Genomic DNA, 25579 nt, shown 5'->3' on the forward strand with positions numbered 1-25579 from the left:
AAGATCCAGTTTCAAAATCTTTACCTTTCTTTGTCTTATGATGTATATATTTAAATATTTAACAGGTTCTAACTGAGGGGACGGCAGCTACATGAATGTTTAATGTTTTCATTAAATATTTTGGGTCTTCCTGGACATCAAACCTCAAAAACGTTTTTTGTCGTTTTTTCAGTACAAATCCCCAAAGGTCTTATTTATATTTTTTTAAAGGTGAGTGTTTTCTGGCTTTTTAACGTTTCTATAACATTAACCTTTGGGTGTTGGAACAAAACGAGGATGAACCATCAGACCTGGGACGAGTCGCCCTTAACCCTGGTTACATTTCTATCTGGGCATGTGCAGAAACACAGGAAACCTGCTTCAGTGAAACACAATCATAGCAGTCACGTATGAGTGCGGTCCTCCACCTCCAAGGTGTGATGAATGTGGGAGTCGTGTCACTGTGGAGCCTTTCAGGATTGTAGTGAACACACTTGACTGGATGTTATAAACGAGGCTGCAGTGTGTTGGACGCACACACACACACACACACACACACACACACACACACACACACACACACACACACACACACACACACAGAGCCGTTGCTGGAAAGCTGAACACTGCTGGTATTTAAACTCTGAAATCTGCAGTTGTGTCTTTGTGACTTTGACATAAAGCTTGCTGACTCCAGCCTAATCCCGATTCTAACCTGAACTCTTAAATCAAACGTGAACCCTCAGAAAGCCCCGTGAAGCCGTCTGTGCGCACACGTGTACAGTGCTGACCACACTGTGCGTGTCAGAGCCGACACACATACTAACAGCCAGGTCAGATCAGATTAGAGGATTTCTTTGGATCACGTTTCTCTGATGGGATTTATACTTTCTAATCTAGTTTAGATTGTACAATAATCCCTAAATGCTGTGTTTGTGTGTGTTTGTGTGTGTTTGTGTGTCCTCGCTTGTATCTCTGCACCGAACATTGTTTAAAAAAGGAGAGTGAGGACAGTAAGGAATCTGTCAGTCTGCCTCTCTGATGTGTGCGGCTGGTTGTCATGAAGGTGAACGTGCGACGCTCAGGAGTCTCAGATATCCTTTAAACCAGCTGTAAACCTGTGATGGCCCCAGAATGAAACCAATAAGTTGTTCTTAACAGACACAGAATGAGACGGAAGCTCTGTACATTCATCTGCCGTCATGTCAATATTTTCACATGGATTTGAGATTGTAAGCTAGTTTAAAAACACACGTCTTACCTGGACATTAGGGGTGGGGAAAAAATCGATACTGTGTAGCATGGTGATATTTTGTTTGCTAATAATGTATGGATACAGGGACAGCAGAAATCGATACTTTGTTACAAAAAAGGTTTTTGTGCTCTGACTTCAGAGCATGTTGATCCTTTTTCTGAGCAAGAATCCTGACATTCCTTCACTGTCCAAATGTGTTTAATAAACATGACAGTTTACTTATTTTAATTTAAGACATGTTTTATTTTAATTAAGTTTCAAACTTTTTTATTTAATGTAAAATTATATTTTGTTTTAATTTACTTTCAAATTCTTCAGTTGCTGAAGGGGCTGCATAGTTTTCATAAACTGCATAGTTCAGAATAGCTATAATTGTACCAGATGGTTGATTCAGTTAAGTTGGACTAGACTGTAATACAAACCGTTCAGTTTGTCAACAATAAAACTGAAATGAGAGAAAGACTGAGTGTGAGACTTTGATATTAGAGAAAATGAATATTGATAAAGTTTATCTTTATGTACAGAATCTGAATATCGCAAAATATTTTAAAAAATTGCAATAATATCGTATCGTGGGTTAAGTATTGTGATAATATCGTATCGTGGGATGTATGGTGATTCCCACCTCTACTGGTCAGTGCTTGATGGTGTGATGAAGCTTATTAAGACTCAGGCAGAACTCCACATCGGCTCTGTTTTTGGACTTGGTTCAAACTGATTTTGAGTTTTGGGTCATGATGCCATTACGTAAATATTCTAGCGTTGTTTTAAGTTTTTTAAACATCATAATGTTGAGATAAGGGCTCTGGTTTTGGTCTTGGTGACAGATATTGAATCTTGATCGTGGACTGGTTTTGGTCTCGGTTCCTGACTCATTGATGCTGACATGTCTCTATTTTTGGACGTCTTGACAGGGTCGTTGGCTCGGGGGCTGTTTTTGGATCATCAGTGGTTCCATGATGTTGAGATCAGGGCTCTGTTCCTGGACTGGGTTCATTGTGAAACATTTGGGGCTGTGTTTTAGGGTTGAAGGGGGGGGGGGCTTTCCAACACCATGATGATGAGATCAGAGCAAAATCTTTGGACTTGATTTCAAAGTGATTTGGGAAAAAGTAAATGTTATAATCTTGGGTCCTGACTCTGTGTTTTGGGGCCTGGTGTTGGACTTTTGTTGATTATGCTAATTTGCACAATGATTTGAGATCAAACAATCAGGTTTGATCTAAGGTTTCCAGACCCTCTGTTGCAGGACTCTCCTAGTTATTAAGATTTGTTTGACTCTGATTGTGTATTTGTGCTACAGATGCAGAATTAATTGGGATGATCTGTCTCTCTGATGCTGTTAATGATGCATATACATTTATTTTAAGGAAAAACCTGCAGAGTCTGGTAGCAGTGCCTGAAACCAGCAGAGCAGCTGCTTAGTATGACACAAGTAAATTGATGCGATGGTTCAGATCTAATTCAGTATATGTGATTTAGCAGCGTAGACTGCTGTCAGAACCATGAAGCTGCTTTATGTTTTTCTGTATTTTCTTTGATATAATTCTCAGTAAATCTGACATGGGTGGATGTAAATCCCTGCTGTAATCCTGGGGCGCCCTGTTGGTGCTGGGGTGGTTTCAGCCAGGTTTCACAGCACCATCCTGACCCTCATCACAGTCCATTTAGCTTACTCTCTGTCCATCTGGCTCTGGTTTTCCTTTGTCTAAATAGAGAGATTGAGAGACAGATTACTCCAGTCATTTCCTTTGTGACGTGATGCTCTTCTTTGTCGGTTTGTTTCTTCTTTTTTTGCTTTGGCAGACTCCGTTTCTTTTTAAAGACGAGGTAATGATCATCCTGTATGGATAATAAATTAGCATTCCTAATCAAAAAACCCCCAAAACTGTCACTCAGTATCATAGTTTACTAAACTATGATGAATATTATAATTCTACTATTCCCATATCATTGTGTATTTAGTACCATTGTGTATTTTGAGCTACAGTGCACTTATTGCCAAATATAGTAGTCTGATTACTCAGATCTGTTAATTCAGGCCCAAAAAAATCAGAAAAATCACCAACTGTTGTATTAAGAATCTGAAAAATATTTTTAATTCACATATCTGGACGCAGCGTCTCCCTCTGACGGCGCCACGTCCAGATGAACAGAATTAACTTTTGGGGATTTACTTACCTGGATGATTGAACATGCATCAATAATTCATACAATATTCACACAAATGTTTAACGGTGAAGAACTGACAGTCTGGTTTCAAAGTTGCTCAAACTGTATGACGTAAACGAGAACATTATCTTATTAATAGGATTATTTTCATTGTCACGTTTCGCTGCAAAAAGATGAGGTTGGCTCTTACACTCGATTAAACAAGGTAAATGTAAACAAAAACAAATTGCGGTGGTGTAGAACAGCGGTCCCCAACCCCCGGGCCTCAGACCGGTACCGGTCCGTGAGTCGTTTGGTACCGGGCCGCGAGAGTTAAGGCTCAGGTGTGAAATGTATAGTTTTCAGGGTTTTTATCGGTTTTCAGCGTTATTTTGTTATCGTTTTTATCGTTAACTCGGTTTTCCTGGGTCTTTTCACGTGTGTTATGAATAAATCTTCTTTTTTTCGGTACCAGTACTAGTTTTATTTTGTTGTATTTATCCGCGACACCTTAAAGGCCGGTCCGTGAAAATATTGTCGGGCATAAACCGGTCCGTGGCGCAAAAAAGGTTGGAGACCGCTGGTGTAGGAGACTCGATATCATAATCCCATTACCAAGCTATAACATGCTATTCCTACAATCCCACTTCCTAAGTTGGGAAGTGAGTGTCCTGACTGATGCGTTGAGGTTTTGCAGAAATGTGACCCGGAAACATGTGAATGTGGCAATCATGGCAATCACACAGGGTCCTTTTAGTGGTCCCCCACACTCGTTTTAAAACCCGAGGGGACCGATCTTTCCAAGCTGTTGCACCCAGAATGCACTTCCCCTGTTTCTACGGGGTTTGGACTCAGTGGAGACCTTCAAAAAGCAGCTAAAGACATTTTTATTTCAAAAAGCTTTTAATTAGACCAGGGTATTTATGACTGTATTATGTTTTTACCTTGTAAAGCACTTTGTGACATATGTCTGTGAAAGGTGCTATATAAATAAAGTTTACTTACTTACAGGCCTGGGGAGCAGTTTGCAGCCATCTGGCAAACAACTGTTTCTGGGAGAAACACGCATTCGCCACAAACTGGGAATTAACTAGTTGTGTGGCAAACGTTTTTGAGCTTTTGATGTTTTCTTTTTACTCGAGAGGACGTTCACATGAGCTCGTAGCTCATCATTTTCTTTAAAGCATTTCGTATGTCTTCTGTGTTTAGGCTCCACTTTCATGCGGAGGTGAAATGATCACAGCTTGAATTCCGCATGCATTAATTACAAAAGACATGAAGATGCAGTAGAAAAACTAGAAACGTCTGCGTAGGGGCTCTCACTGTGAACCATATAGAAATCTACAGGCCTTATGAAACGTACCATCTGTGAGTTAAAACATCTCCATGGAAGCTCTTTGCCAACCTTTCCTGCTTCATGGATGGATTTGTAAACATGACCAACATAAGGCAGCCTATAAGATTTTCACTGCCCACCAGTCGGCATTTTCCCGCAGGTATACTGAGGGTAAACACACCTACACAGGAGCTTGATTAATGCATAACCAGAGCTGTGTACAGATGCAGCCTACAGCCATGTGAAAGGGCTCTTTATCGCATCATATGAAGGTGTTTTCTCGCTCTGTCTGTCACAACACACCAAATCACTGCTGCCAAGAAAGCAACAGCCTCTTTCCACCCTTTCATCGCCTGCCTGTGGGGGGCATTTGAGCAGAGACATCATGTACTGGATATTTGGTAGTTGGAATCATTAAAGAACCATTTGATATGAAAAATATCCATTTCTGTGGACGGATGCAGACTTTGGTCTGAACTGTAAAAGCAGTAACAGAGACCTGTGGGCTCATTCATAAGACTGAATCGTGACTTTATTGTGATTTACTGGGTGATAATAAAGGGTGAAGGTGGCATTTGATGTGAACTGTAGGTCCATTAGTATCCATGATCATTCTGTGGAGAATTGACTAACTTTGTAGTAGGGCTGCCATGATTAGTCGACTACTCACGATTACGTCGACTATCAAAATTGTCGACGACTGATTTAATAGTCGACGCGTCGTTTGAAGCTTTGTAAGATCACAAAAGACACAGGAATAAGTAGTAGGATTTAAGAGTGTAATAACGGACTGAAACAGAAGATGGCAGCACTGCATGTACAAGGACGCCAGCTGCCGTTAAACCCCGAAGAAGAAGAAGCTGTGTCCCAGAATTCATAGCGCAGCCCAGCTCAGTTTCCAACAATGGCGGCAGCTAGTTAGTTTTAATATTACTCTTATTATTCTTTCTGGGTCACAAAATAAACGTTTAACATATTTTCAGGCGAGAATGTAGCTGTGTAAACCTCAAATATCTGCTCAGTTTATCAAGACACCACATATTTTCAAAAGCGCTCCGACGTTTTCGGAGACGTCTGTTACCCACTAGCTCGATAGCTAGCCGGGGGCTAGGCTAACTAGAGCCGTGAGAACACCGGACTCCCGGCTAATCGTTTTCAAACCCACGGCCGTCTTTCGCTACTCAGGTTAAACATGATATATAAGTCACTTAGATAACTTAAAAATGTTATTGTTTGGCTTTTTTTTTAGTATTTTATTTGTTCCTGAGTAAATCGGTTTGGCTGAGATTAAAGTTATAGTTTTTACACAGCTGAATAAACTTCAAGCAGACAGCTGATTATCAGAAGTGTGAGATGCTGAGAATTTACTCTGGTGTCCTGTTATATTTTAGATAGCAAGGAGTTTATTAAACTTCACCAAAACAATCTGCAAATTTCGTTTAAATTTAATAAACTATCATCTTGTCTTTATTTTTAGTTAGCACATACCTTAAACACTTAAAGCTGTAAGCTAATGATAGTTATATAAGAGCAGATGCTGCTGGTGCAATAAGCTGTACGTTTTACGTTCAATGGATGATGATCTGATTAGTCGACTAATCGTAAAAATAATCGGTGACTAGTCGACTATCAAAATAATCGTTTGTGGCAGCCCTAGTTTGTAGTAAGAAGTAGACGTTCTGATGTAAACAAACGCCTGCATTTATCTTTGCATGGTAACCTTTGCTGTGTGCCACAACCTTCGCTCACATTTGTGACTTTTGGACCAACATCGTGTTCCTGTTGTGTTGATGTCGTTGGTGGGTGTAACAGACCAATCCCACTGGTGACCTGTATAACCAGTCAGGCTTTTAATCCAGTTAAATGTGTTAATGTAAACGTGGCTATTGTGAGGCAGGCGTTTCTAATGTTGTGGCTCACTGGTGCATATCTCGGAGCAGCTGTCTGTGCACTCTTGCCGTTTTTGTCAACACTTCAAGATCTTTTACAAGATGTAGATAAATATGAGGAGCACAGCAGCTTTTCGTTGATAGTCACACACGTGCAAGTGGCTGTTCTGCTCTCACATTCCCAGAAAACACCACCGCACATTCTTGTCACCACACCAGATCCAGGCATTCTCAGATTATCCTTATTAGTGTGAACTTGTAATCAACAGATGTCAGAGCAACAGGTCTCTTTCCTCCCACCCTTTCCCCGCCTCGCCCCCGGCGCCCGCGGGAACGGCCTCTCTTGTCTCTTGTGCGTCTCCTTTATCGCAGAGCAGCAGGAGGTCTGAAGGCTTCAATAGGAACCTGCTGAGAAGGAGAGCGGCTGAGAGCAAACCGACTCACACAGGAGCACCACAAGCAAGAAAGCAGTGACTCAGTCCCTCTGTGAGTGTAAAGAATGATGTCTTTGTAGGTAAGCGGTGGTATTTTAGCTGTGGCCGGTCTCCATGGAAAGCACGGCCCTCTGGGAAAAAACGCTCTGCTTTTCTTAGGAGGTGGATCTGTGAAGGAGAGACAAACTTGTTTTATTGTGTCGAGCGAATTACAGCCTGAAGCGCTCGAGGACATTTTGGAAAACTCCCGAAAAGGCGTCAAATCGGCCTCGTTACAAAAAACATTTCATTTACAAATCTCTGACTTCTTGTTTGCACTGAAGGAGCAATATTAGCTGTTAGGAAAAACATCATCATCATCATACGCCAGTTTTCTACCTGCTGTCCTGCTTTTTTATGTTTCTTGTAGGGCTGCCATGATTAGTTGACTAGTCACGATTACGTCGACTATCAAAATCGTCGACGACTGATTTAATAGTCGACGCGTCGTTTGAAGCTTTGTAAGATCCCAAAAGACACAGGAATAAGTAGTAGGATTTAAGAGTGTAATAACGGACTGAAACAGAAGATGGCAGCACTGCATGTACAAGGATGCCAGCTGCCGTTAAACCCCGAAGAAGAAGAAGAAGCTGTGTCCCAGAATTCATAGTGCAGCCCAGCTCAGTTTCCAACAATGGCGGCAGCTAGTTAGTTTTAATATTACTCTTATTATTCTTTCTGGGTCACAAAATAAACGTTTAACATATTTTCAGGTGAGAATGTAGCTGTGTAAACCTCAAATATCTGCTCAGTTTATCAAGACACCAAATATTTTCAAAAGCGCTCCGACGTTTTCGGAGACGTCTGTTACCCACTAGCTCGATAGCTAGCTGGGGGCTAGGCTCACTAGATAAGGTGAGAACACCGGACTCCCGGCAGATCGTTTTTAAACCCACCGCCTCTTTCGCTACTCAGGTTAAACATATATAAGTCACTTAAATAACTTAAAAATGTTATTGTTTGGCTTTTTTTAGTATTTTATTTGTTCCTGAGTAAATCGGTTTGGCTGAGATTAAAGTTATAGTTTTTACACAGCTGAATAAACATCAAGCAGACAGCTGATTATCAGAAGTGTGAGATGCTCAAGAATTTACTCCGGTGTCCTGTTATATTTTAGATAGCAAGGAGTTTATTAAACTTCACCGAGACAATCTGCAAATTTCATTTAAATTTAATAAACTGTCATCTTGTCTTTATTATTAGTTAGCTCATATCTTACACACTTAAAGCTGTAAGCTAATGATAGTTATATAAGAGCAGATGCATGCTGGTGCAATAAGCTGTACGTTTTATGTTCAATGGATGATGATCTGATTAGTCGACTAATGCAAAAATAATCGGTGACTAGTCGACTATCAAAATAATCGTTTGTGGCAGCCCTAGTTTGTAGTCAGTTTGAGTCATTTTGTTTGTGTTTCTGAGCCGGGTGTGTCGGCATCTTGTTTCTCTTTGGTCATTTTTTTGTTTCTTTCTGATAATGTTTTTGTCTGTGAGGTTATTTTGTGGTTGGATGGTTGGCTGCTCCAGTCTGCATGCCAAATGTTCTTGGGTAAGATTCTTAACTCCAAGCAGCCATCAGAATATGCATGAGTGTGAATGTTGGACAGAAAGCACTTGAATGGGTGAAGGAGGGATGTTGTATAAATCGCTCAGGTGGAGTCGGAAAGCGTTATATAAGAATCGGTCCATTTCCCTTTGTTTTGTTTTTGTGTTTTTCCTCTCTGTGGTCATTTTGACATCATTTGTGTGCGTTTGGCATTCGGTTGTTGTCACTTTGCATTTCTTTGAGGTTTTGTTTTGTTTTGTTCCTTTGGTTGTTTTGTGTCTCTGAGATGGCTTTGTGTTTGTGGCTGTTTGGTTTTCATTGTGTTTGGGTTTGTTTTCTTTGGGGGGGGGGGGGGGGGGGGGGTATTTGAGATCTTTTTGTGGTTATTTTGTGTTTGTGTGTAAATTGTTGTTGGCAGGTTAAAGAGTTTAGACGTTTTTCACAGTTTTCTGTTGAATTTCGAGACTTTGGTCCAGACCAACATATTTTAGAGGTAAGAAAAAAAACCTCAGTCAGATGTTTCAAGAAAGAAAAGAGGTGTGTGTGTGTGTGTGTGTGTAATTTATCTCTCGCTGTACTCTGGAGGTTTTATTCCTGGATATTACACTTATAATAATGGCAGGAGAGCTGAAAATGTTCACTGCGGCAACACACACACACACACACACTTTTTCCTCTAAGCTGATATTACAGATGAGATAATGAAAGGTTGACTGAGAAGCAGGTGGCAAGAGCTGATATTACTGTCTTCCTGCTGGGGCTTAGTGTGTGTGTGTGTGTGTGTGTGTGTGTGTGTGTGTGTGTGTGTGTGTGTGTGTGCGCACTCTTTATCCTGGGAAAGACAGATATGGGGGAGATCTGTGGGATTAAAATACTCATCGAGGTCATGTGGCGATGCTGCTGAAACACAGACGCCCACCAGGCTCTGATTATAGCGCTGTGGACCCGGCGTGTGGACGAGTCTGTGCTTCTGCTCTGTTTTATTGTGATGTGCAGGAACAACACTTTGATTCATTCCAAGGAGATAAACGAGCTCACGTGTGTGTAACACGTGGAGCTCCGTACATTTAACATGTATGTGAAGAAGGGATAGTCTAAAGGGTCCAAATGGTCTTCCTGACTTGAGCTTTGCTCCCGTCCTGTCCAAACTTTCAGATTTAGCTGGAAGTTATTTATTTCCTTGCAGCTGGTCCACGTCCATCACTTTAGTATTTGGATTCAAAATGACGATGCAAATTTTCTTGAAAAATACATCATATAATTGTAAATGGATACACAGCCTGTCTTTGTAACTGTTAAAGAAGAGTTTGCTTTGATTTCATTTATTTAGTTGTTGCTTTATGTAAGAACTGTATTTGTCATTCCTTGCAGGACGTTTACCACTCGCACCGCCCCAAAGAGAAAGTCCGCCTGGACAGCAACAATAATGAGAACTCAGTCCCCAAAGACTTTGACACCATCGACAGCAACAGCAACCTGGGGGCTCGATCACATAGCCAGCGAGTGCCGGTCGGAAATGCCAAACGTAAGCTGGAAAAGAGCCAAGCGCAAAGCATGCTGGGAAAATCTGCCAACGAGGTCCTCAAGCACCCTCCCATCCAACCGAGAGTGCTGGGCCACAATCGCAACCACACCCACATCCGTAAAGCCCACCCCAAGCTGCCAACGGTTGCGGCGCCGGCTCAGGGGTCCAATCCGGATTCACCGTTCTACCAGACCAAGAAGCCGGCTTCTCCTCCGCTGCCGCCCGGTCTGGAGGTGAGGAAGGAGCAGCTGCAGTGTGAGATCAGCGGTAAAGAAGCCATTTCAGCTCTTTCCAGAGCCAAGAGCCGGGAGTGCCGGCAGCAGATAGTAGAGGTGTACTGCAAACACAAGGAGGGGACGCTGATGCCCGACAAAGTTCCTCGCTTCTGCCCCGCAGAAGGTAAGATCACATCTCAGTGTTCAGGTAACAACAGACGCGTTTCATATTATTCACATAACCAACAACAAAAAACACAAACATCCTTGAATTTTAGGTTAAAGGAATGTTTTATTTTCTGCTGCATAAATGTTGTTCAAACCTTCTCTTTGTGAGGGAGAGCCAATCAGAATAAAGGGAGGTGACTGTGCGAACGAAGCTAAAACAGATGAGGATGAAGACGAACTGAGGACCTCTGAATAAAATAAATAGTTTTTTTAGAAAAGTGAGTCATAGTCATCCTCATTACTGTCATGAATTGGACACAGGCTCCAGATCGATTTGATGAAGCAGAGGTTGAACGATCTGTTGTGTTTATAAAGTCCAAGAATAAAACGAAAGGACACAAAGAAGCAGAGAGGCTCAGAGAAACACATGAAACAGCTGAAACGAATCAAAGACTGTCAAACAAACTGTCAAAATAAAACAGGAAGTAACCTAAACAGAACAACTAACACAGACGAAGACTCGACAAGATGCAGGAAGACACAAAACATCAGACATGCTAAACACTAACACAATCAGATTACAGAGATTACTCGACATTAATGGAGACATGCTTACTCTTACTATGATTGTAGCGCATGTAGACATATGATTCAGTCTGAAAGAAACTTAATGTATAAACTGTCCTGGATACCAGGATTGACAATTGCCCGGGGCGAATAAACGTGTCACTTCAGACGGCTTTCACATTGTGAGCTGTCTCACAACATTTATTTATTTTTAATGTGGCAAAGGTGATAAAATGTTTTTGTTGTTTACATGACATCAGTTACAGTAAAGGTACCAGGGCTGTATTGTCATGCATATCTGTGAAATGATTGTTCATCAAGCGGTGACAGTAACAGTAATCCATGCTTTGGTTTATATAATGAACATGTAGCTTATAGTATATGTATTTATTATTGTTTGTTTGGTGTTTATGAACAGCTGTTTATGTCATCTGAGTATAAATGGTGACATAATGAAGATATAAAGAAAAACATGATAAGTTGATGCATGTCTTTGTTTTTAATACATTTGTCCAAAAATACGAAACTCAGGGTTCAAAACAGGACGTTTCTTCTTGACCATCTGAAGGATGGATGTGTCGGTGGCATCAAGATGAAAGCTGCCCACCCTCTTTATCTGAACCTGGATGAAGATATAAAAAGATTACTTTGATAATCTATAAATGGCACGTTCAGTAATGTGCTCTACCTCGATGTAGCTGACAGCTGCGGGGTGTCAGCGCGACTAAATTTCCACGTGTATGAGCACCTCGAGATTCGTAGTCTGCATGTATTAACCTATGATTTTAGGTCTGAAATATCCTTTCATGTTGACATAGCGATTCATTCGTCAGCAAATGAATGGGCGACAGATTTAAAGACAGAAAGGACATGAACAAGTGGCTGCTTTGAAGTGGCAGATTGCAGTAAGTGGAAAAGGGATTTTTGCCTTCCAAATTTACCCTTTCAGAAACATTTTTAACTGAGCACGTGCCGTAGATGCAAAGAGGCATCCCTCACGGGTGCCAGCTCTATTTTCAGGGACTTGCAGCATGAATGGACACAGAGGAGGACGATGCTCATCCAGCATAATTACACCCTAATTAAACAAGCAGTTTGTAGTCTTATTTTTGGAAAGGCTGACTAATGATTTACTCAGGGCCGTTTGAGGGTTAATTTATATGATTATAGGTTGTTTTGATGACACGCCAGTGGTTACATCCTCAGAGTGAAGCCGGGCAGGGGTTTGGTTTCAGATTGCAGAGCATGCGTTCGGTCTTTTAAGGAGTTTGGTGTTTCTGTGCACGTCCCTGGGCGTGTTTGACGCATCTCTGCCTCTGCGTTCGACTCAGCCGCCTGATTACTGTCATTCCCCCCTCAAACTCCAATCCCGGCATGCTCCACGGCCCAAAAAGGTCACTAATTAAAGCCAAGCAAGCCAAGGCCAGCGGGATGATGAGGAGGCATTAGGCTGTCAGAGCGTTTGTATGTACAAGATTTGGCTCGACCAGCTGCAGACGGCATGACTTGGAAAGGCGGAAGTGAAGAACTGGAGTGAGGAATGGGCTTAGAAGTGACACTGATGTCTTAAAAAGGTTCTGCTTATTTCCAGGTCCATGTTTGTGTTTTTGGGGTCTATCTTTGTATGACTGACAGTAAACACAGCCCTCTTTACCTTACCTGTCTGAATTGAACCATCTTAGCATCAAAAAGCAGAGAAGTAGTAGGACTATTATTCATAAGACCATGAAACTCACCTGCTAGTGTGACGTGGATGGGATGAGATTCATGGATTTATCAGCGAGATGTTAACCGACCTCCTCCTGTCCAGGTAAAGCTAATGTGAACGTGCAGTGGGACGAGGACGCCTCCGATGCTTCTCCGCCTGTACGGATCGCCTTCGTCCTGGTCGTCCACGGCCGAGCCTCGCGTCAGTTCCAGCGTCTCTTCAAAGCCATCTACCACACCTCACACTACTACTACATCCACGTGGACCAGGTAGGACTGCTGACCGTCGCCCAGAGCAGGATTTTTTTGTAATATCTTAATTTTAATTTATAAATATTAAATTTATAAACATAAAACCTGAATTTCTGAACAGCAAACGTAACTGAAAGACCAAAAAAATAAGACTTGAACCAGAAGTCAAGGGACCACTGGTGCACAGAGATTATGGTTGCAGGGGTTTAGGAGCCCAGCATAGAGGGTTAAAGGGAGTTCCAGCTTTTATCCCTTAACCAGAGTCTAGCTACAGGTTTCAGACTGAAGTGCTGTTACAACCAGACTGTCCTCTGTGGGGGGTTGAACTTTTTCCAGTTTTTGAAATGGGAATGCTGGAGAAAGTTTGATCTGTTAGGGAGGGTCTCCCTGCAGGCTTCCCCGTGGCTGCACTCGTGGGTTTGCAGCGGCCCAGCTGTTTGAAAAGGCTGCTTTCAGCTTTCAGTCGTGTATTCCTCATGAAAAGATCCAAGGTTTAGTCCGCGTGGTTGGTTTATATTCTTGTTTATTCTTGTATAAACAGATTAATTCACTTTCTTGTATATGCCGCCTTGTTCTTTTGCTCAGGTACTTCCTGTTTGTGTGATCGAGTGCGCTGGGTTGGTAAAGGTCTGATTTGTTTTAACTTCAGGTTAAACTACTTTTGGAACGATGTCTCTGCTCGGTTTGTTGTTTCAGCCTCGGTGCTTTTAATTCTCGTCACATTTCTTTTAGATGAACTTGATAAAAAAGTCACGCTTCAAGACAAACCTGTCGGTGCAACGAGGCGGGAATCCCGCTCTGCTACACTGAGACGTCAAACTCATTAAAATGTGTGGTTTTAAAAAAGCAGGAAAGTATAACACAGGGAATAAAACGGAATTAATAATAATGAATGCCAACACTGGGACAGAGATCTCACTTCTGCAGCAGGACTTGGACACACTGCAGCTTTAAAGCACAGTTACAGTCAATGAACACAGTCGCCTCAGTCATTAGTAGCTCATTGCTACCTAAACTTAACACTGTCGTAATTAAGACAACGATCAGAGAACAAACACAAACTGTAGTAATGATGGAGCACTCGCTGTCGAACAACTTCAACAAGGATTCTTGTTTGTCTGGCGTTGGCGTCACAGCGTTTTCTATGGAATACTTAATAACACTAATCCTGCAAAACATCTAAACTTAAACAGGTTTCTGATGTAAAGAATGCAGAGACTGTGTGTCATCATAAGACGGCTGTTGCTGTTTTAGATCATGTTGTATAAGCTCCACTATAAATTGTATCTGTCAGGTAAGAGCCTGATTGATCTCATTTTTATTATGTTGAGAGTTTGCGTGGCTTCAGCCTCAAACAGGTCTCCCAGGAAAAACAGATTTTCATCTCTGTGGTACGGTGGCCCCTAGAGACAAAACACGTACAAACTCCAAAACACTTGGAGTTTGCACGTGTTTTGGAGTTTGCACGTGTTTTGGAGTTTGCACGTGTTTTGGAGTTTGCACGTGTTTTGGAGTTTGCACGTGTTTTGGAGTTTGTACATGCTTTGTCTCTAGGGGCCACCGTACTGTGGGACTTCCTGCTACAATAAAGGTTGAGTAAATAACACTAACAGTCCCATGAGTCTGTGCACGCTCTGTTGCAAAGCTGTCCACAGTCCTAGCGAGCGCCCCCACTGCCGGTCCGTCACTTTGTTTTGGAGTTTGCACGTGTTTTGGAGTTTGCACGTGTTTTGGAGGTTGCAAGTGTTTTGGAGTTTGCACGTGTTTTGGAGGTTGCACGTGTTTTGGAGGTTGCACGTGTTTTGGAGGTTGCAAGTGTTTTGGAGTTTGCACGTGTTTTGGAGTTTGCACGTGTTTTGGAGGTTGCACGTGTTTTGGAGTTTGCACATGTTTTGGAGGTTGCAAGTGTTTTGGAGTTTGCACGTGTTTTGGAGGTTGCAAGTGTTTTGGAGTTTGCACGTGTTTTGGAGTTTCTACGTGTTTTTTCAGTTTGCACGTGTTTTGGAGTTTCTACGTGTTTTGGAGTTTGCACATGTTTTGGAGTTTGCACGTGTTTTGGAGTTTCTACGTGTTTTTTCAGTTTGCACGTGTTTTGGAGTTTCTACGTGTTTTGGAGGTTGCACGTGTTTTGGAGGTTGCACGTGTTTTGGAGGTTGCAAGTGTTTTGGAGTTTGCACATGTTTTGGAGTTTGCACGTGTTTTGGAGGTTGCACGTGTTTTGGAGGTTGCACGTGTTTTGGAGGTTGCACGTGTTTTGGAGTTTCTACGTGTTTTGGAGTTTGCACATGTTTTGGAGTTTGCACGTGTTTTGGAGTTTCTACGTGTTTTTTCAGTTTGCACGTGTTTTGGAGTTTGCACGTGTTTTGGAGTTTGCACGTGTTTTGGAGTTTGTATGTGCTTTGTCTCTAGGGGCCACCGTACTGTGGGACTTCCTGCTACAATAAAGGTTGAATAAATAACACTAACAGTCCCATGAGTCTGTGCATGCAAAAGCTGCAAAGCTGTCCACAGTCCTAGCGAGCGCCCCCACCGCCGGTCCGTCACTTTATCTGAATCTGTTATTTTCTTCACGTCTTCAGCTGAGAAGCTTTAAAACATTGTGCAGCATTAACCGGCTCATAATCAGACTTTTACATCATAACGCGCCACTTTTAGGCAACGTTTCTTGTTCCCTCATTTAAACCTGCACCGAAGCATTTAGCAGCAGTGACTATAAAGCCGGCAGTGTGACGCCCAGTCCACATCTCTTGGGACGAATCCGACACCCTTGATTTCACTGTCTGAAAAATGGAGCTAAATGTGTGTTTATAGTGAGCTTTATAAATCCTGTGACATGGTTGAGAAAGCAGTTTTGAAGCTCTGTCGACGTCCACAGTAACAAAAGTGTTTGAACTGCTGAAAAAAATCCATCTCCAGTGGATCCCGGGGGGGTGGAGCCTATCACCGCTGTCATATTTCTTAATTGTGATCCCTTCCCTCTCTCAGAGGTCCAACTACCTCCACAGAGAGGTGGTGTCTCTGGCCAGCCGGTATCCAAACGTGCGGGTGACTCCCTGGAGGATGGCCACCATCTGGGGCGGGGCCAGCCTGTTGACCATGTACCTACGCAGCATGGAGGACCTCCTCAGCATGGCCGACTGGTCCTGGGACTTCTTCATCAATCTCAGCGCTGCAGACTACCCCATCAGGTAAGAGCCTGAGCTGAAGTTTACAGCTGATATTAAAACGTGTTTCTTGATGTGATTACAGTGAGATGCGCTCCAGCTGAAAGTGCCTGTAGTTCATGTAGTTTGTCGGGTTTGCCAGTGTGATCTGACTGATTCTGGTGATGTAAGAAAAGGTCAGTTTGCAGAAATACAAACAGCCTTTGGTGGATAAAACACCACAGATCTGTTTAAAATAGACTGAAGTGGGTGAAAATGAGGTTTTAATAGCTTTAACAAAACTACCTGCTCACCATTTAATCCCATGAGCAACAGTACCACCAATGCTGGAAGATGTTGGTCTAAAAGGTCATTAGGTGATGACCTTTTATAAAAGTTGTAAGTCAGGCTACTTCCTGGTTTGGAGTTGGTTTGCTCCTGAAAGCAAAAGCCTGACACTGTAGTCATCATTTAAAATCCTCTGTTTAAGGAACACAATGTACAGAGTTGTAATTACAGTCAGATCTTCCTCGTACTTCCTCGGCTGCAGGTGTAGCTTCCAGACTGTACCGCAGGTAGAGAAGATAACCTGCGTACGTTGAGCTTGCTTCGTAGTACAGATGGCTGTGGAAGCTGTGCCACTCATGTCAGCTAACAGCCACTAATCTGCCCAGTCCTGTGGGCCTTGTTTGTTTGAGTTGATGCTCTTGTGGTTTATTGGTAACATGATCCATACGACTGTAAACCAGAGCGAGCTGTGAGCCTGCAGCTGTGAAGCAGAGCATTTCCTCTTGGTGTCCCGTGTCTCGGTTTGAAGGGATCAGCAGAAGTCCTGAATTATGTGAAGCAGTAACGAGGTTACATAATGAGGCCGGTGGAGGATACGTTTTGGCTCATCGGTGTGTTTGAACTGGTGCAGGGATGTTGAGATTTGTGAAGCAGGATGAGATCCAGCTGCCTCTCGCCTTCCTGAGTAAACGCCTCAGGCAGGTCTTCTAGCAATTTAGGAGCAGGTGTGAGCTGGCTTTGGGGATGTCAGAGGGTCACAGATGGGTGACGTGTGAAAGGAATCAGCTCTACTGCACTTTAATGCACCTCAGCCAGGATATTGGTTTAAGTTTATCAGATTTCATTGTGAACTAATCAGTTTCAACAGAGTCCAAAATTAGGTGCAAATCTCAAGAGAAAAGTATGATTGCATTCAGACGAATCAATAGCCAGTGTCTTTGTGCTCTTTCTGAGTAAGTATTTATCTGATCCACATTCTTATTTCTTGTAAATATTTATTTGAATGACTTAAAGTTTTAAACCAGAGTTTAACCCTGGAAGCAGACGAATCTCAGAGCTCACATTTCCACTCAAGCCTGTTCTTAATGTTTTGGCATTCAGAGCTACATCACACAGTTGTTCTAATTGGTTTTAGCTCCATCCATCGCATCCACAGGCATTTTGGTATGTGCCTGTGTGACACAGGCATACCATAGCTTTCTTCTTATTGGCTGCCCCTCATAAACAGAGGGTCGGCGCAGCAGGTGGGTGGAGCTTCTGTTCCTGAGACCTATAACGCCTCTCTATGACACCATATAGTGAGAAGAATAAAAACGGCATCAAACAGCATAACAGTATTTGTACGTATATATAAATATAAAAGCCAAGTTATTAGGTACACTTGTTCAGCTGCATGACAGAAACTCATTTAGTGATGTAGACACAGAAACGCAGGTTGTTTCCGTGTCTATGGTGTACAGATAATAGTCTGAAAAAGAGAGAAACCAAATTTTCTTTAACGTTTATTTAAAGATAATCTGTCCTTTGGTCGTTAACAGAAAGAGACAAAATAAGAATCACAGTCTTCACATTCAAGTGAGCTTTTATTCATTTTCCCGCTTTTTATAATCTGTAAAAACAGGTAAAAGTATCTCTTCAAAAATCTCACTTTCACAGTTTGAGGGAACCTCTTTGCAGAGATGATCAATCAGCCAGGTTTCCTGCATGTTTGGCTCTGAGCAGTGACCGGCCACGGTCCACAGCATGAGCACAACAGTGCAGGCAAATAGCACGATGGCGTGCACGCTCGCAGCACACCAACATGTCATTAGCATGTGGCTGCGGCCCTTGCTAATGACATTCTTCTCTGTGAGGGAAGAAGACACAACGTTTGTAATGCATCGATCAGTTTCTTTGATAAAATCCATGAAAGTTTCCGTCCTGCTTTCCTCTCAGGATGTAAGTCCTTTGTTGTTTTACCTCCAGCGGTTAGTTTGCTGTTTTAATAGAAATATAAACTATACATGAACTAATTAAGTCACACACAGCAGAAATCCAAACATAAACAAACCGTGCGTGGAGAAGCAAAGAGAGAGCTGTCACCCTGAAAGGCCTGAGGCTACTCTGATATTAGCTTTTAAATGGAAAGTTAAAGGTGGCTGAAGGTTGTTTAAACTTTACTGGTGGACAGCTGAGCAGCTGAGGTCATTGTTTACTTTGTACACAGTGAAACAGCAAAGTGGTGTTTTCAGATTTCCACACCCTGGAGTCTGGACGAGAGCTAAAAGCCTCACAGACGCAATCAAATTTATTTACTTCCCCAAATCAGAACTGGAGTCCTAATGCTGACTGTTTAAAGCCAGCGTTCATCTAAACGAAGCTCCAGACTGATGACACGTGTTCATCTTTCAGTCTTTTTTCTTTGCCATCGTTCTGTCCTCGTGAGCTCACGAGCACCGGCCTGCTGTCCTCCATAACAGCGATGGTTTGAACATGCTTCTGGCTAAAATCCATAACACAGCTGCAGCATTAGCACCACAGCATCCATCGATAGCTGTGACGTCATGAGCGATGGCGGCTCTCTGTGGAGAGGGGGTCACACAGCTTTCTCTTTCTTTACTTAAACATTCAAAACGGTAAGACTGCAGATGAGTCTCTGCAGTTTTCTCGTAAACTGTTAAAGCAGCAGACAGAAATGTGCATGAGCACAGCAGGAGGGCGCGTCAGGAAGTCCGCTCTCTGAGGAGGACGTTCAGTTAATCGGGACAGAGAGGAGCTCAAAGTGAACCCATCACACTATATATTATTCTTGGACTCTACTAGAGGTGCTTTGAATGAGTCGCAGCTCAAAATGATCCTCGTTTATCTTCTCACGGTTCTTTGTGCAGCTCCTCAACTCATCTTCTAGCCCCTCCCACTTAAAGCAAACCACCTTCTGATTGGCTGCCCCTCGTAAGCAGAGTGTTTGTGCAACATGCTCGGATGTTTGCAACATGTCTGTCATAACTAGACCCGCCCAAAAGCATAATCTGATTCTTGGACTCTAATGTGGATCATAATTCATAAAGATTACATCATTTTGAATTTAATCAGACTTGAAACTGGAGATTGAGACCATAAAACCATCAGAAAGGTCACAGATCAGGAGATTCGAGACCTGTTTTCTCGTCAGTCTTAAGATCCACTGTGGAGTTTGTGGTGCCATGAAGTGTCCAGAGTCTGGAGCAGGGGTGAGGAAAGGTTTTGGGAGATGTGGATAAGTAGGGAATGAGTTTATTGATCTCTGGTCCCGATGAACATCGGCAGAATAAGACTATATTGTTCTGACAATGAGATGACGGCTAAACGACAGAGGCTGTGGAAAGATCCGATTTAGCAGAGAGGGGAACGCCCTCATCCAGCTGAGGAGGAAGGTGAAATAAACGTAATGTATGCAGTTCTTTCAGCTTTGCACGTGTGTGGTGAACGCTGGCACACTGCAGGGAGTCATGGACGGCCCGTCTATCTGCAGGCAAAAACCTAATCAGATGTTTTTTAAAACAAGCTTTAGTGTTTGCATGTAGATTGTGACAAACAGGTTCTTGTTTTTTGTGTTTTTAAAAAGATAAAGGTATGTTTTCATGAATAATTGGGGCCAGCTGTGGGCCAGCTGTGGGCCTCACCGAAGGAAGAGACACAGCACTGCTCTGTGGGATCATGTTTTTATCTTTGTTCTTGGACAAAATAAGAGAAAAAGATGATTTTAGTGTTTTGTCCATGGACTCACCGTCATCCAGTGACTGTATGTACTCACCAGTTTGACAGATGTACCAACCCAGTAACTGTGATCAGCTCAGATTGGGAGCTAAATACAAACGGATGATTTTCCAGCTGTTTATGTTACAAATGTGTCGTTCATACATTTAAGAAACAAATGAAAGAAAACAATAAAACATGAAACTCTTCTGTTATTGTTGAGTTTCCTGCTAAAATGGTTTATTTATAGTTAAGGTCACATTATTTAGAAGTGCATATAAACAGTGAGTCAGCAAAGAAACACGAATTCATGCGTCTCAACACGAAGGGAACAAAACAGTTTCAGCCCTAATAGATGTCAAAGCATCCGAATTCACAGCAGCCCCAACATACAAGTTCTGCCTGTTTCCAGGTTTGTTTGTTTCTTAGCTAAACGTCACTTAACGACCATCAGCTGTCAAAAAGTGAAATTATTCCTCAGCTAACACATCTGTAAATATAATTTGTACATGTGAGAAATCTTTGGTGATATACGACCAGCTATAGATCGCTGCGCCTCTGCACAGCAGCAACACAAACACGGCCACAAATGCACACATGCACGCCTGCGGTTCGTCCTAACGACTGTAATCAAAGCGATCTGTGCGTCTGCTGTCCTGTCTGCAGCTCGGGCCGACACCAGGCTCACGCTGCGCATGCTGGGAGAGTCGTGTGAGCGTCCGGGCTTCAGGCCTCGCGCTGAAGCCGAGACGCTTCCCCTCGCCTGGAAGAGGAAGTAAACAAACTGGGGCAGCTGTCCCAAAAAACAGCCACGCGGCATCACCTCGATTCCCCTAAATGGAAGATTGTTTTTGCACAGTTTACGACAAGAGACGCATCCTGCGTCAGCAACAGCATCCTGCTTAGACGTACGGCCGTTAAAGGAATTAAAGTCCTCCTCACACACCTAAATGTTTGGTTTGGTGTCGTTTGTGTTCTTCAGGAGGCCAAAGGCTCACGACATCATGTCAGGATCAGATATGAATGAATGATTACATAATGGCAGACTGTTATGATTACACAGGATCAGTTAAAATCCGATTTATTTATTCCAAAAGTTGGGAAATTTCTGCTTTAAAAAAAAAATAAAGTTACAGCTTAGTAGAGTAGCGTTTGATAAATAGAATAGGAGGAAATAAAATAACATACTTATTTTTATTTTTATTTATTTTAAAGTAGAACAGCTCATTATGACAAAATAACTCTAATGAGGTAAAAATTACACAAAAGAATTAAATAGAAAAATAAATAAAATTAAACACATGATCGCAGTCAGTAAAAATCTAAATAAAAAACAATCGAACGCCATGTAAAGGCTGAATATGGAACTATAAAGTAAAATAGGTCAAAAAGTGCAATAAAGCCAAATACAACAGAGTGCAGAGAGTAGATGAGAAAACAAACAGCTCTATAAGATAAACATTTGATGAAATAGAAGAATGAAAACTTCTTGCAGTGTTGTTTCAGTGTCGTCTGATTTGGTGATATGAGCAGCTGAAGTCTGGATGCTTTCAAAAATAGTCCTATGAATAGTTTAAAGTTGGGGTCACGTGACAGGTGGTTGTTATTGTACCCCTGGTCTGAGCCTGGATTAGGACTGCTGCTGTTTAAAAGTGTCTTTATTTTCTAACGGAGGATATTTAGGCAGTAATTTTGAAGAGTAACACTTGACAAAATGAACCGTCGGTGTTGTTTCTGATCGCTTTTATATTATTCTAGTTGATTACGGTAACTTTTCACACGCCGGCTTTTACTGTAACTGTAAAAACAAACACCCAGACTCTGTTTTGGATGAAGCTCCAGCTGGTTTTGCACGAGGTGTGGGACGGGCTTCAGACTCACGTTAGACTTGTTTAATCCAGGTTTGGTTTTAGGTTTTTGTATATCTGACATATTTTCCTGTTCCCCTTTCGTCACGGCCGACTAACTGTTGAGATCAGAGCTCTGCGTTTAGCCGAGATTTGTTAAACTGTTTGCTAACAACAGGGATTAAAAACCAGCAGACGTTTCATTTTACGGCTCTGACCTGATGATGGCGCCTTAATAAGAGTGTCACAATCATCCTGAGTGGAAATGTGAACGTCTTCTCTGTAGTTGTCCTAATATTACGTCCTGAACAGCAGCACTGAAGCTCACGGTGACGTCACAACATGAACATTATAAACATTGTTGCTGTCAAACTGCTCGTCTTCTAGACATAAACAGACTGAAACTGTTGATACTGAGGTCCAAACACATAAGTCGCAGCAGTGTTCGCAGCATGGGGCCGGGGTGTGTTTGTTTCTGTGACCCACACCTCCCGGTCAGACGGAGTCTGATCTGATGACTCACAGCTGTCGTCTCTCCTCAGGACCAACGAGCAGCTGGTGGCTTTCCTGTCCAAATACCGCAGCATGAACTTCATCAAATCTCACGGCAGAGACAACGCACGGTAAGGCTGTGTGCCCCACGGGCCTTTATTAAAACAGTGCAATGAAGTGAAAAACAAGCTGCACAATAACTCAGCGTTACGTTGGGCTGCGGGCCGAGCTGCTGGACCTGAATCGTGGATTCATGGAACAACGATTTGAAGCTCTCGGCGTTTGTGAGCGTAAAGCGGGGAGATACTTGGAAATGCTCCTGCGCTTCGAGAAAATGATCCCAAAATTATATCCAACTTAACCAAAGCTCGGTTCCTGGAAAGCCCTCGAGGGGCCAGCGCCGTTCCACCGAAACATCTTTGGCTGGATTCACAGAAGGAAGGGAAGGAAACACTGCCTGTGTGTGTCGCAGTGTCAGATGCTGATATGAAAGATCATATTAAAACAGACATAAATACAACATGTGGGCTAAACACCACTCTGTTAGGGTTAGCACTGCTGCTGCCCCTCATCCTCCAGCCTTTGAATCACAGAATAGCTGATGGGAGCTGAAACGGGATTTCAGACAGAGAATAGACTGATCAATAAATCAATAATAGATCAATAAAAACTGGTCTACTCTGCATTAAGTAAAACAAATAACATTAAAGGTTAAAAGGTGTCATTATTAGGGCTTTTATTCTGTAAGTCTATTACAGCACGCTTCAGGCTGAATAATCGTAAGCGTCCTCTCAGTTTCATCCGCAAACAGGGCCTGGACCGCCTCTTCTACGAGTGCGACACCCACATGTGGCGTCTTGGAGATCGAAAGATCCCAGAGGGCATTTCTGTGGATGGAGGCTCTGATTGGTTCCTGCTCAACAGGCGCTTTGTGGATTATGTGGTCAACTCCAGGGACGAGCTGGTCAGCAGCATGAAGCGTTTCTACGCCTACACGCTGCTGCCCGCCGAGGTAACGCACACACATGTACAGAACTGTTCAGACACGCCACGCCGATGAAGAGTCTGTCATTTTAACAAGAACATAAAGTGTTCCAGCAGAAACGATCCCGGGACATCCTCCAAGTCTGTTCTCTTAAAATGAGGCAATATTTCACTTTTATTTCACTTTAGGAATATTTGAAAAACCTGAAACACTTCTAATTTTTCACTTCATCATCAAATTTTTTTATACATTTGATAAGTCAAAAAGCAAAACGAGATTTTGGGGTTTTTTCTGCATTAAATGCATAAAACAGCCAAACGATGATGATACACGTTCCTCTCCCTCCTCCAGTCCTTCTTCCACACCGTGCTGGAGAACAGCGCCCACTGCGAGACCATGGTGGACAACAACCTGAGGCTCACCAACTGGAACCGCAAACTGGGATGCAAGTGCCAGTACAAGCACATCGTGGACTGGTGCGGCTGCTCGCCCAACGACTTCAAGCCCTCAGATCTGCCGCGCTTCCAGGTAGGACGCCACACTACACAGCTGGCTTAGAGCCAATCAGGGCCCAGCATAAAACTTACATAAGTTCAAAAAAATACGTGGAGATTTGTCATACATGTGTAAAACCAGCACAGACACGAGTGAACGCAGGTTTGTGTTTGGAGTCGTCCTGTAACACCGGCTCACATCCCAGCAAACACTTGAGTCTGAGCTTAATGACTTGCTGACTGTGTCCATGAAATATGATGGTCCAGTAGAATTAGCTCAGCCTGAAGCAGCTGCACACAGCTGGACTTCCTGTTTCTGTCAGGATGATGTGCACAGGCGTCTTTTGTAGGCTAACCTGGACGTTAGCATCGCCTGGTTCCCTGCTGGGATTTTCTCTTTAAACTGTTGTTACTGCAGAAAATAAGTCATTGCATTACATCTTCACACATTAACTTTAATGATTCCTGAACAGAGATGGGCAGTAACTGTAATCCGATTACTTTTTTCAAGTAACGAGTAAAGTAAGGGATTACTATTGCAAAAACGGTAATTAGATTACCGTTACTTTCCCGTAGGAACGCTGCGTTACTGCGTTACTAAAACCGTGATTTTTTTGCGAGAATGTCTCATGACAGTGACGTAAGCGAGTGCGACGTTCGTGACAACAGCTGTGTGCAGATCAACAATGGATCATATATCGAGTGCAGAGAGAGTATGAGCGTGCAGCGTTTAAAGCGTGGAAGTACTGACCTTACTTTGAGTTTGATTCCATAAAAAGTGACAAAAACATTAGTGTCCGTTGTGCGTGGGAAGAAAACTTCTTTTTACAGCGAAAAAACCCTAAACTTTCAAGCAAGCAGCGAGTAGCTACGACGTAATGGGAAACTCACAGAGAAACTCGCGGATTCTTCCACTGACCGCTGCACACCTGCACCAGGGTAAACCTCCGCCTACCCCACTCCTGCTTTACAGGTGAAAATAGAGCAACAGGACCGCTAGTCTTTGACTTTATTTATTTTCTGCTGTGTTTTACTTGCATCTATTTGAAAGACTGAGTGTAAACACACAAAAAATATTTTATTTTATGTGCTGGAATGTGCAGAAAATAGGTTTAAATATTAAACTAATTTCTTCCAGTCAGAGAATGTTGCAGATAATAAATTTTTTGCTTGATGCATAAAGTTAAAAGATTAAAACTAATAAAACAAGTTTTAAAAAGAGACTTTTCCATTTGATTACATTTTGTATGATGGATTATGCAGAAAAAGTAGAATTGGGCTGAAAGATCTATCACTTTATCACCTATTCAGGTTGTAAATCGTGTTTTTAAAAAGTAACTAAGTAACTAAGTAATTAATTACTTTTGAAAATAAATAATCAGTAAAGTAATGGGATTACTTTTTCGGGGAAGTAATCAGTAATTAGTTACTGATTACTTTTTTTCAAGTAACTTGACCAACACTGTTCCTGAAGCATCAATAATATCATTAACATTAGTCTGTAAGTGACTTAAACACTATCACCACTAACTGTTTAATGTTCTGCAGTTTCT

At 42.4% G+C, this 25579-nt stretch overlaps 1 protein-coding gene across 1 annotated transcript in view; it reads left to right on the forward strand.

Annotated features, from left to right (window-relative positions):
* The window catches only part of LOC102789629 (xylosyltransferase 1-like), a 43970-nt gene that overhangs the window by 3190 nt on the left and 15201 nt on the right, over nt 1-25579 (forward strand). Inside the window, exons 2-7 of the mRNA XM_087840113.1 lie at nt 10001-10553; nt 12915-13081; nt 16049-16251; nt 22598-22678; nt 23343-23559; nt 23884-24060. Of these exons, the coding sequence (XP_087696239.1) occupies nt 10001-10553; nt 12915-13081; nt 16049-16251; nt 22598-22678; nt 23343-23559; nt 23884-24060 (1398 nt within the window). The remainder of the gene's footprint in view (nt 1-10000; nt 10554-12914; nt 13082-16048; nt 16252-22597; nt 22679-23342; nt 23560-23883; nt 24061-25579) is intronic.

The sequence above is a fragment of the Neolamprologus brichardi genome, chromosome 4, assembly GCF_056152115.1.
Source record: "Neolamprologus brichardi isolate AB-2024 chromosome 4, ASM5615211v1, whole genome shotgun sequence".
Lineage (NCBI taxonomy): Eukaryota > Metazoa > Chordata > Actinopteri > Cichliformes > Cichlidae > Neolamprologus > Neolamprologus brichardi.